The following is a 12051-nucleotide window of genomic DNA, read 5'->3' on the forward strand; positions in this document are numbered from 1 at the left end:
ACCTGCATACTGCTGAACTCCTGTGAAGGCTGGGTGCAAAGTCTCTGCTACTGAAGGGCTCTGGGCTGCAGAGAAAAACACAATCAGGAAAGGAAAGGAAAGGAAAGGAAAACAGCAAAGGAATCATTCATGCATTCTGTGTGTTTGTGTGTTGTGTCGTTTCCCACCCTCACCCCGGGTGGGAAGGAGCTACAAAAGTGTGGGGAATCCAGAAAAGAGGAGCTAATTGCAGTTCCTCAGGTGGGTTTTTTTACTGCTCTCAATACCTGAATATGGCACAAGGCCATTGGTGTAAACTGTTTCCAAGGTTGGATGCCCATTTGGGAATGGTACCACTCCAGTGAATCCATTGGAAATGGGAGCCACCAGGCCTGGCATGGCTGCTGTGCCCAGGAGAGGTGGTGAATGTAGCCCTGCAGAACAAGAACAGAGGACAGCCCATGAAATCAAGGTCCCACAGAGCCCCTGCTGCCAACACTGCTGTGTCTGAAGCCATTAACTCTTGTATTTGGCACATGGAGATGGCAGACTGGTGCTGGAGCCTTCACTAAATGAAGAGGCAGGAAGAGTGTGAGCTAAATGAAGGTGGGAAGAGTGTGAGAAGAACTGAGTGCTGTCAGAGCTTTGGGTGCGGGAACATCTCTGATCTGGGCTTGCTCAGCACCTGGCAGGACATGAGCCTGCTCTGACAGGGTTGAACCCAACATTGATTATTGCTGTGGGGTGAGGATCACGAACAGCCAAGGGCAATGCTGGGAACCCAGGCCTTCTTTACTAAAACTGCAGCAAGAATGCACAGCCAGAGGGCAGGAGGATGTGCTGAACATGTGAGGCTGTCAGAGGACTGCAGGAATTGTGCAGAGCAGAGGCTGCACTGCTGGAAAGCAGCGAGCTGCAGCAGCTGCTGAGCTGGAGCTGCAGAATTCTGTGCCCTGAGGGGACCCTGCGAGTGCCGGAGCTCCCAGCGGGGGGAGCCTCACCTGACGCGGGCGCGATGGGAGTGGCCGGCAGCCCGTTGAGACTGACGGCGCCGATCTGCTGGATGTGGCACGGCGAGAAGGCGACGCCCGGGCTCAGGTAGCTGCCGTGGGACGTGGAGAGAACCGTGGTCTGCTGCTGCATCAGCTGCAAGGCAGGAGCGGGCACTCAGGGCCTCCCTGTGCCAGGCCCTGCGCACCTGGGGGAGCTGGGCACAGCAGCCTGGCTGGCACCGCCCCCGGCTGCTGCCACCTGCCCTGGAGCTTCCCCCAAAGCCACTGCTGGGATGGGCAGTGCTGGCTGTGCTTGCCTGGCACTGCCAGAGCCTGCTGGGGTGGCAGTGCTGGCTGTGCTCCCCTGGCACTGCCAGAGCCTGTTGGGATGGGCAGTGCTCTCCTGGCACTCCAGGGCTGTTGGGATGGGCAGTGCTGGCTGTGCTCGCCTGGCACTGCCAGAGCCTGCTGGGGTGGCAGTGCTGGCTGTGCTCCCCTGGCACTGCCAGGGCTGCTGGGATGGGCAGTGCTCTCCTGGCACTCCAGGGCTGCTGGGGTGGCAGTGGTGGCAGTGTCCCCCACTGTCAGGGCTGCTGGGATGGGCAGTGCTGGCTGTGCTCCCCTGGCACTGCCAGGGCTGGAGGGTGGCAGTGCTGGCTGTGCTCCCCTGGCAGTGCCAGGCCCACGAGGTCCCTGCAGCTCTGTTCTCACACAGCTGCTGTCCCTGCCAGCGTGGGACAGTGAGAGCCAGCCTTGAGGGCCACCCTGTGCTGCAGGCAGGGGACACAGCCCAGATGCCAGGGCCACAGCTGGGCACCCCCATGCTCACCCTCTCGGGAGGGGCTGTGGCTCACTGAGCTGGGCAGGGCAGCAGGACAGGCCCTGGGGCTCTGAGAGCTCCTGCAGAGGGCAGGGAGCAGCTCAGGGTGTGCCCCTGGCACCAGCAGCACCTGCCACCTGCACTGCCAGGCACAGGCCCCTCTCCCTGTCACTTGTGCCAGGACAGTGGCACGTTCAGTAACAGCTTTGCCTCCAGGAACAGGGCCCAGGTCCCTCTGCTTCTGCCCAGCCTCCAGGAGCAGATCCAGCTCTGGCACGGGCAGGGCTCTGTGCCAGGCCCAGCTCTGGTGCCCTGCTTTGCCCTCAGAGCCCTGAAGCCCTGAGCTCAGGCTGTCCCCTGGCACTGCCCTGTGTGGAGAGCCTGGTTCAAGCATGGCTTAAAGAAAGAGGCCATGAGGGGATCCAGCTAAGGGAAAAAAGCAGCCTTTCCCAGGCTTGATTCTGTAAATAATTAAGGTTCTCAGCCACCTTTTATATAAACAACAAGATTCTCAGACCGTTCTGTCCTTGGCTGCTACTGGGAACAGACGGCCGGTCTGGGAATAGAGATGAAGGTTTTGAGAACCTTTCATATCATGGTGGGAACACTGATCTTGGTTTCAGTAAACTAACTTCAGGTATTGTAAACAAAAGGAGGAGCTGAAGTTTTCTCTACAGCCTATCGGGAGCTCAGATTTTGCAATATGCATGAAGTGAATTAACACTGTTATAAAAGGTGCCTGATTGATGAATAAAGGGGAGTGATGCTGATCAATAAGGGTGGATCTCTCCCTCCGACTTCAACAGCCCTGCACCCTGGGGCCAGGGGACATCAGCTCCTCATGCCAAGGTGGGGATGCACAGTACAGAAGGAAGGGTGGGAGGAGGGTTAAGAGAAGAAAAAAAAATCCTCTGCTCCTGTCTGACCATCAGTGGGAGCACAAGATGCCCTCAGAGTGCAGTGGCAAAAATGGCTGAGCTCTGGATGCAAAATTCTCCAGCCCTTTATCAGCTCTGTCCTCACACCAAGCAACAAGAGCAGGGGAGGCCCTCAAGGCTCTCAGGAAACCTGAGCTCCTCACGAGGAGCTGAGGGGGCAAAACCCAAGGAAACACCAAAAAACTCTTCCTGACATTGGCACACAAGCACAGAGCTCTCCTGGAACCCACCCTGCCCAGTAAGGCAGGAGGATCTGCTAACTCTGAGAGGTTTGTGGCCAGCTAAACCTGCCCATCTCCTCACCCAGCAGCTGATCGTGGCTTCAGCACAAAGACAAGAGGGATATATATATATACATATATATATATATATATATATGTTGGAGATTTTTTCAGAAATGGCTTAGAAGGCAGCTGTGAGGAGTAAAATTCTCACAGCCTGTTTCTGTAAACAGCAGAAGTTCTCAGGTTGTTTTTAATTACAAGTAAAAGTGACAAACATGAAGGCCTTGAGAACCTTGCATACCAGAGTTCTCAGGCAGCTTTCTCATAACAAGTGGATGTTCTATCTTTGGCTGTTTTGGGAAAGCAAAAATAATTTTGAGAACCCAAATCTTGGTATTGGAAACATAAGGAGGAGTTGGTGTGTTATCTCTGACCTATTGTGAGCTCGGGTTTGCAATATGCATGAACTTAATTAACACGGTTATAAAAAGTGATTGATTGATGAATAAACCGGAGTCAGATGCTGAACAAGGAAGTTGGGTCTCTCCCTCCATCTTCAATATATATATATATATTTATATTTCCCACTCACTATGGGAATATTGATCTTTTTTCTCATTTCTGTGCCACGCTCTGGCTGGACCAAGGCTACAGCAGCACCAAATTGCCACTCTGGAATTGTTCTCATCACTTACATAAAATTATCATAATGAACCATAAGAGCAGAAATAAAAGGAGGGGAGGTGTGAACAAATTATGGTTTGTATTTGGAACTAATTGATTTATGATAGACAAGAAATATTCAAGCATTATTAGCACTTAGTAAATTGCTCTAGTTTCTTTTTTAAGACTTCAGGCCTCTTTTTTATTGATAATTTTTTTTCAGCTCCCAAACTTTTCCCTGAGTCCACCTGAACTAAGTTGCTGAATAAAATGAACTCATTTGCAGAAGCAAATGATCATTTTTTGGGATCAAAACCTGATTTAAGCACTGAAATAAACTGATTTCAGATGCTTGGCCAGTTGTACTTCCCAATGAGACTTTTCCATACAGTTTCAGCTCACATGCACTGTTTGCCATTTTAAGCCCCTTATTTTACATATTTCCATAGATCTGAATAACTTCAGACTAAACTTAGTGTATGATTATTTCACGTTTGAGATAGATTTTGAAGAATAAAGTTATCAATATAAATTTAAAACAGACAACTGAAAACAAAACAAAAATAAACCCAAGCTTCAAATTTCTTCCTAAACCTTTGGGGACCACTTTGGTTTGGTAACTCAGGGAGAGGAAACTGCTGGGGATGAAATTATGGCTACAAGAACTGTGATGCCTCTGATGCACCAGCTCACCCCAGCAGCTCTTGCTCCTGTCAGTGTGGTTCAGAATGGTCAGAAAGGTCAGAATTCAAAATTGTCAGAATGCAGAATGGTCAAAATCCAGAATTCCAGAATGCTCAGAATCCAGAACTGTCAAAATCCAGAATTCCAGAATGCTCAGAATCCAGAACTGTCAAAATCCAGAATTCTCAGCTGCATCTCCCAGCCCTGGAGGGACCCTGGGTGCAGCATTTCCCCCTCCAAACCCAGAATGAGGAAAGCATGAAGGATTTTGGGCTTCTCCCTCACCAGAGGTCCCAGCTCTGCCCATGGCAGAGCATTTTGAGGAACCATAAGGAGATTCTGCATGGAAATTCCTCTATTTTAGCCCCCACTTTCAGAGATGTCAGGTGGAATTCAAGGGGCTGATTCCCTCTCCCTCTGATGGTGTGTGAGGACTGGCTGGGATCTCTCCTCCAAAAAGGAGAGCAAAGATGGGGATGGCACAAGAAAAGAAGGAATCAGGTGTGAGGTCAGTGCCTCAGGGAAAAAAACAGAACCAAACCCAGTGGAAAGTAAAAGGAAAAGAAGGAAAAAATCCTAAAAAAGTGGGAGACAGGCTGAGCCTTGAGTCAAGGGGAAAGCCAAAACAGAGGCAGAGAGGGAAGGCCAGCGAAGAATCAGAGAGAAACACAGCAACAGCCGCAGCTGAGGAGAAAGAAGATGCAGATAAGGAAGAAGGCAAAGCTCAGACCTGACTTGGCATCAGCAGGGTTGGTGAGTCTGGAAGCTCTCACTGCTCTTGCTCCTTTCACAGCCTGGAGCTCAGGCTCATAAAGCAGCTCCTGGCACCAAACCCTCACTGTGTGCTCCCTCCCTGCCCTCAGCACCACACCATGCCCACATGGACACCAGGATCATCATCTCATGGTGGCCACAGCTCTGCCCTCAGCTGCAGCTGGCTCCTGGCTGCACAGAAAAGGATCCTGGCAAAAGGTGGTGCCTGGTCACAAAGGGCTCTTCAAATAATCTGTGTTGGATCAGTTCTTTCTTTGGCTTGAGAATTTCCCCACAGTTGTAGAGCCTCATATGCATTTCCTTTTTATCTCATCCATACTCTTGCCACACACTTAAAATGCATTTGGCAGTTTTTGGGGAATCTTTGAGGATTGAGCCAACAATTGAGAAGCAGTTCCTCCTCTGCCATGTGAATGAAAGGAAGGCACAGCAAGGAGCTGCTGAAGCCAGAGGTGTCCACATACACAAAACCAGGTTTATTTGCACTCCCCCCTAGGAAATTACTTTCAGTAACAATATCTACTTTGGACTCCTTTGTCAGCACAAGAATCTCTCATTCCTTGAGCAATTTCTGAGCCTCCTCCCATGGGCTTTACCCTTGGCAGCAGAGACCTGAAGGTGACAGTCACCAAGGAGGCTCAGACGATGCTCCAGCACAGCAGATCTGGGACTTGCTGAGTTTGGGACCTATCAATGGCCACTGCCACCATCCTCCAGGGCAAGGAGGGTCTCTCACTAAACCCCAGAGCACAGCCAGGCTGCTGAAACACCTCTGGCTCTCTGCAGCCCCTTCCAAACTCCCACTGGCCAAGTGAGAGAACCCGGGAGCAAGGACAGCATTGAGGGAACTTCCAGGGAATTTCAGCAGAGAAATGAACTCCTGAAGCTGGGTGCCAGAGCTCTCCTGCTGCTCCAAACCCAGACACACATTTGTGTCACACAGAGGAAGGGTTCACAGGCTGGTACTGCAGGAACCAACGCTCTGAGCTCTCCTCATAACAAGCCACAAAGGAAATGGGTCATGACTGACCTGCCCCAACACCTCCAACAACATCAGAGAAATCCCAGGCTCACTCTGAGGAGGCCCCAGCTCTCCAGGCAGCCTTCCTGCTCTGTGACTCTGTTTTGGCTTTCCCCTTAACTCAAGGCTCAGCCTGTCTCCCACTTCTTGGGGATTTTTTCCTTCCTTTCCTTTTACTTTCCACTGGGTTTGGTTCTCCCATTTTTTTTCCTTAAGCACTGACCTCACACTGACTCTCCGCTTGTGCCATCCCCATCTTTGCTCTCCCTTCTGGAGGAGAGATCCCAGGCTTCACACCTGCTCCAGATTGCAAGGCAAGATGTATTTTATTACCATCTGTATGGCAGTTGTCTTTTGTCAAGTGGGCAGTTTGCCTTATCTCTCTCTTTGAGTGACCACAATCACACCTCCCTGGGAGGGCACACCTGCTATTGAATGTCACTGCATGGCTGATAAGAGCTACAGCATCCCATTGGGAGATGTGAGCCCAGAGGGAGGAGCCAAGCATTCCTGCCTGGATATAATCTGGAGATTCTGGAACACCAGCACAGCTTTGGCACTGGATTCCCCAGAGGAACAGCAGCTGCCTCTGCCACTGGATCTTCAGAGGAAGAATCCATCCTTCTCTACAGATTCCTGCTCCTGACACTGCAGGAGGGCTGCAGCCACATTTCCAACGGGACTGCTGCCACCAACACCCTGACCCACAGGGTGTCAGGTTGGGTTCTGACTCTGTCAGTGTTGTTCTAGTGTACTGCATTGTTTATTTAATCCCTTTTTTTTCTCTTCCCTATTAAAGAACTGTTATTTCCTGCTCCCCTATTTTTTACCTGAGAGCCCCTTAATTTAAAATTTACAGCAATTCAGAGTGATAGGGAGGGTTTACATTCTCCATTTCAGGGGAGGCTCCTGCCTTCCTTAGCACACTCCTGCCTTTCCAAACCACGACAACACCTTTGCTGTTCCCTTGCCCCTCCCTCCATTTCCAGCAGAAAAACCACACAGAAACTCTGCAAGACGAGGCAGCTGAGTGCTGAAAGGAGGCAGTGAGTGCTGAAAGGAGGCAGCCAGCTGCTGGGGAGCTCTCCCAGGGGCTGCAATCCCCCCTTCCCCCGTGGATACTCACAGCCTGCGCATAGGCGCTGTATGGGCTGAACGGCAGGGAGAGAGATGGAGTGAGAATGCCCAGCTGCCCCACCATTTGCTGCATACGGCGCAGGGTCCTCTCCTTATCTGTGTCAGCAAACTTCACCACTAGACTGGAGGAGGCACCCTAGGCACAGAGAGAGGAGACAGAGGAGGCAGGAGAGAAGGAAGAGGCGTGGGACAGCCAGAGCGGTCAGGCAAGGGAGGACGGGGCAGGACAGGCAGCAGAGAGGAGTGGGAAGAGGAGCAGAAGAGCAAATATCGGTGTGGAAGTGCTGGGGAGCTGCCTGGAACCTGGGCTGTGCCTTTCCCCGTCTGTCTGTCCATCCAACCCTTCCCTCTCACACCCTGAGCCTCACACAGCTGCCTAAGCATGCACAAATCCCTGGCTGTGCTCAGCAGGTGATGCTGCAGCCAGGAACACCCCGGGTATTGATGGCCACAAGCACCACCATGAGCTTGGCTGGATATTGCCAGAGCAGCTCCTGGCAGCTGGGAATGCCCTGGCTGCACTGTCCTGTCCATCAGGTGCTCCAAATTCAGGTTGGACATTTCCAGAGCAGCTCTCCCTGGCTGCAGCAGTGCACTGTCCTGCCCCTGAGGTGCCCCAAATTCAGGCTGGTGCAGCCACAGCAGCTCCTGGGAATGCCCTGGCTGCACTGTCCTGTCCCTGAGGTGCCCCAAATTCAGGTTGGACATTTCCAGAGCAGCTCCTGGGAATCCTGGCTGCAGGAGTGCACTGTCCTGTCCATCAGGTGCCTCAAATTCAGGTTGGACATTGCCAGAGCAGCTCCTGGGAATGCCCTGGCTGCAGGAGTGCACTGTCCTGTCCATCAGGTGCCCCAAATTGAGGTTGGTGGAGCCACAGCAGCTCCTGGAGCTGGGAATTCCCTGGCTGCACTGTCCTGTCCCTGAGGTGCCCCAAATTCAGGCTGGAGGTTGCCAAGATGAGGCCACAGCTGCAGCCCCACGTGCACAGCTCCAGCCACACAACCCCACACAGGCACAAAGGGTTCCCACCCACAGCCAGCCCACCCCAGGGGTCTCCTCTGCTGCCTGAATCGGAGCAGCCAAGGAGAGCTCACACACTGAAGCCCTGAGCACCCATGTTGGCTGAACTGTCAGCTGTCACCCTGCTCAGTTTTGAACAGGGGGCTGCTTCTAAGACAAAATCATGGCCTGATTTTTGGTTCTCTTTTTATCCAGCTTTTACAGCTGTGAGTGCTGTCCCTCCCAGTGTGGAGGAACACAGGCACAAAGAGCAGCCCAGGGCACAGGATGGTCACTGAGAGGAGCACACACACACACACACACACACAGCTCCCAGCCACACCAAACACTGCTGCTGAACCTGTTGGGGTTTTTGGAGAGTGTGGGGAGGTGCCTGGAACAGGGAAATGGGACAAGGATGAGGAAGAGGGAAGCTCCCCTGGCCTTATACTCACGGGCATTGTCTGGCTGCCATGGAGGGCGTGGATTGCTGCCTGAGCCTCTGTGTGAGATGAGAACTTTACAAAAGCACAGCCTGGAAAGGGACAGAAAGAGCACAGGAGATTGCAGTGACAGGAGTGCTGTGAAAGTGCCATCACTCAAGAGACAGTGTCTGTATCTCAGGTAAGGCAAAGGAAAGCCACCCCAAGGAAGCAGGGAACAAAAAGGATGCCTCATCCCAAGTCCTCTAGCCTGGAAAAAAGAGGAAGGGTCTCAAATTATTAATTCAATGATATATTCTGCAGATGATGACACCATCTCCACCCTCGCCCCTGATCACCTCTTCCCCAAATTCTCTGTGGACTGAGTACAAACACAGCCCCAGCTGGACAGGACAGGCTCAGGACAGAGCAGTGACAGCTCAGCTGCTCATCCTGCTCTGCCTCCCTCCTGCTCTGCCCACCCTCCCCAACCCCTCCTGGCAGCACAGGGATCCTGCCCTGCTCCCTGTTCCTGCCTGCTTTATGGGTTCCCCAAATCCAGGGTGCCCCAGGGGGGAGCTGAGGCTGGTGAGCAGCACCCAGGGCAGGGACAAAGGGCAGGACACACACACACACACACAGGGTGGGTTCACACCTTTGCTGTTGCCATCAGGTCCACGGAGCACCGTGCATTCATCAATGACCCCAAACGGTTCAAAGAGCCGGAGCACGTCATCCTCAGACTGCTGCTTATTTAACATGCCCACAAAGAGCTTCCTGTCCCCTAGGGGCAAACACAGAAACATCAACCTGCTATGAGGCTTGCAGTCCAGGGCAGGAGGAGAGGAACACTGGTGCACAGAACAGCCTGCTGTTGGAAACATGCCTGCCATGGAAATGCTTCCAGGGTTTGCCCAAGCTCCTCACACCTTCAAGGGTTTGTGTGGCTTCCCCTGTCCTACCCTCCCCAATGGAAAATAAAGGATTAATAATTTCATTCATTAGCTTTTTCCTTTGAATAATCCAAAAGAAATGACAGTAAGAAAATCTGTCTGGGCAATCCCATTTCTATTGATCAGCAGGTGAAGTCCAACAGGTGCAGGGTGATACATCCCAGGATCTTTTACCTGTTTCCTTTTCCTTCTCTCCAAGCCACCATTTCCTTGGCTGCCGTGTAACCAAGCACCCTGATTTCCATCCACCCTTCCCCACTCCAGCCTAACCAGCTGCCTCCCAAAGCCTGGGATAAATCCTGGCATAAAATCCCAATCTGCCTCACTGCGGGATCATCCAAATCCTACAGGTCAGCTCCACGGGCCCTGCTCCTCTCTCTCCCTGTGCACCCATGTCACACTGGCAGGGAGATGGAAGAGTGACCAAATCCAGCACTTGGAGCTCAGCCTCCCTCTGGGTTCCTCCTCAAAGAGAGGAATGAGGATTATGGTTTGTTGGGATGGGTAAGGTGCAGAGAGCTTTCTCCCACTCTCTCCCCACCTCAGCACCCACAGGAGCCCATCCCATGCCTGGTGCTGCCCAGCCAAGCACAACCACAACCACAGCAGTGTTTGGGGCAGAATCCTCCCCTGCTTGATGTGAACAGCACTAAAACAGCACAAAACTGAAAAATCCCAGCCCAAACTCCATGCCAGGCTCAGTTTTAGCCAGCAAACAGAGCTAACCCTCCCCCAGTGGGCCAGATGTGGGTGGGGAGACAGAACCCACAGGAGGGGCCGTGCCAGAGGATTCCTTATTGTCAGCGACAGGATCCGAGGGGCTGGCGCCTCACACAGCGATGCAATGTGACAGGGGCAAGAGCCAGGGAGCTGCTCTCTGCCTCAGAGTGCACTGACCTGGAAAACAACAGCTCTGGGAGCTACAGCAGCACTGCAGCTCCGGGGGGTGCTGGGGAGGGATGCCAGGCAAGGATGGCACAGGACACATCCACACAGCCCCTGTGTGACCGTGCTCACTGGGGTCTGAGGGTGAGGCAGGAGGATCTGACTCCATGGTTCAGAAGGATTGATTTATTATTTTATTATACATATATTTTATATATTTATTTTATATATTAATGATATATGTTATTTTGTAATATATACTATATAAAATTATATATATTGTATATTATTATATTTATTATTTTATTATATATTATATACTATTATATTAATTATATACTATACTATACTATTATATACTATTATATTATATTAATTATATTATATTATATTATATTATATTATATTATATTATATTATGTTATGTTATGTTATATTATATTATATTATATATATTAGGGTTTCATATGTTACATATTAGGGTTTTATATATTATATATTATGGGTTTCTATATTATATTATATACTATATACTATATATTATATATTATATATTATATATTATATATTATATATTATATATTATATATTATATATTATATATTATATATTATATATTATATCTATACTAAAGAATAGAAGAAAGGATTTCATCAGAAGGCTAGCTAAGCTAAGAATAGAAAAAAAAGGAATGAATAACAAAGGTTTGTGTCTCAGACAGAGTCCAAGCCAGCTGACTGTGATTGGCCATTAATTAGAAACAACCACATGAGACCAATCACAGATGCACCTGTTGCATTCCACAGCAGCAGATAATCATTGTTTACATTTTGTTCCTGATGGCTCTCAGCTTCTCAGGAGGAAAAATCCTAAAGAAAGGATTTTTCATCTAGAAGTGGCTGAAATATTTGGGCCAGGTTTCCCATTTTCATGAATCCCTGGGTAACTACACCTACACCCATGGGAATTTCATCCCCTTCTGTTTTCCTTGTGATTCTTTCCACATTCCTCCCTGCACCTGCATGGCACTGGCTGCCTTTGCAGACATTATTTCAGCTGATTGAGTCCATTCAAATTGGTGATGCCCAATAATCCCCAGCCAAGGCACAGGAGTTCATAAAGTTCAAAAAGGAGCTCACAGCTGCTGCTCAGCTGCCTTCTGAGCAGGGAGACAGCACCTGCCCCACAAGGGAGAGAGCAGGAGGGCTGAAAACAGCACCCAGAGGAGGTGAAAAATCAGATTGGAACAGAGGGGGTGAAAAAAGGAGGGCTGGATAGGAAGAGATTGACTGGGCAGTGAAGAGGAGCATGGAAACGAAAGGAGCAGCAGCTCTGTGGTGTGACTGAGGTGCCAGATGTGAGCCCAGCTTGGCCATCCAGGGGACACTGGAGGTCTGGAAGGTTCCTCCTTCCTCCACCCTGAATCTCCACTGCAGCTGCAGCCAGGCCTTTATGGATATTCTGCAGCCTTTGGGTGGCAAACATGGAGAGCTCCTTAAAAAATCATCAACGAAGGGGAGAAATACATTGGGAAATACTTGCACTGACTTTAGGTGATGT

At 50.5% G+C, this 12051-nt stretch overlaps 1 protein-coding gene across 3 annotated transcripts in view; it reads right to left on the minus strand.

Moving 5' to 3' along the window:
• CELF5 (CUGBP Elav-like family member 5) overlaps nucleotides 1-12051 on the minus strand; it is a 41558-nt gene that overhangs the window by 4508 nt on the left and 24999 nt on the right. For 2 of the 3 annotated variants that reach the window (XM_074529058.1, XM_074529057.1), the window contains exons 4-9: nucleotides 9309-9437; nucleotides 8687-8766; nucleotides 7222-7368; nucleotides 981-1125; nucleotides 267-413; nucleotides 3-65 (exon numbers count right to left, since the gene is read on the minus strand). In XM_074529058.1, the coding sequence (XP_074385159.1) occupies nucleotides 3-65; nucleotides 267-413; nucleotides 981-1125; nucleotides 7222-7368; nucleotides 8687-8766; nucleotides 9309-9437 (711 nt within the window). The remainder of the gene's footprint in view (nucleotides 1-2; nucleotides 66-266; nucleotides 414-980; nucleotides 1126-7221; nucleotides 7369-8686; nucleotides 8767-9308; nucleotides 9438-12051) is intronic. The other variant, XM_074529059.1, reaches the window with a different exon arrangement.

The sequence above is a fragment of the Zonotrichia albicollis genome, chromosome 29 (assembly GCF_047830755.1).
Source record: "Zonotrichia albicollis isolate bZonAlb1 chromosome 29, bZonAlb1.hap1, whole genome shotgun sequence".
Classification (NCBI taxonomy): Eukaryota; Metazoa; Chordata; class Aves; order Passeriformes; family Passerellidae; genus Zonotrichia; species Zonotrichia albicollis.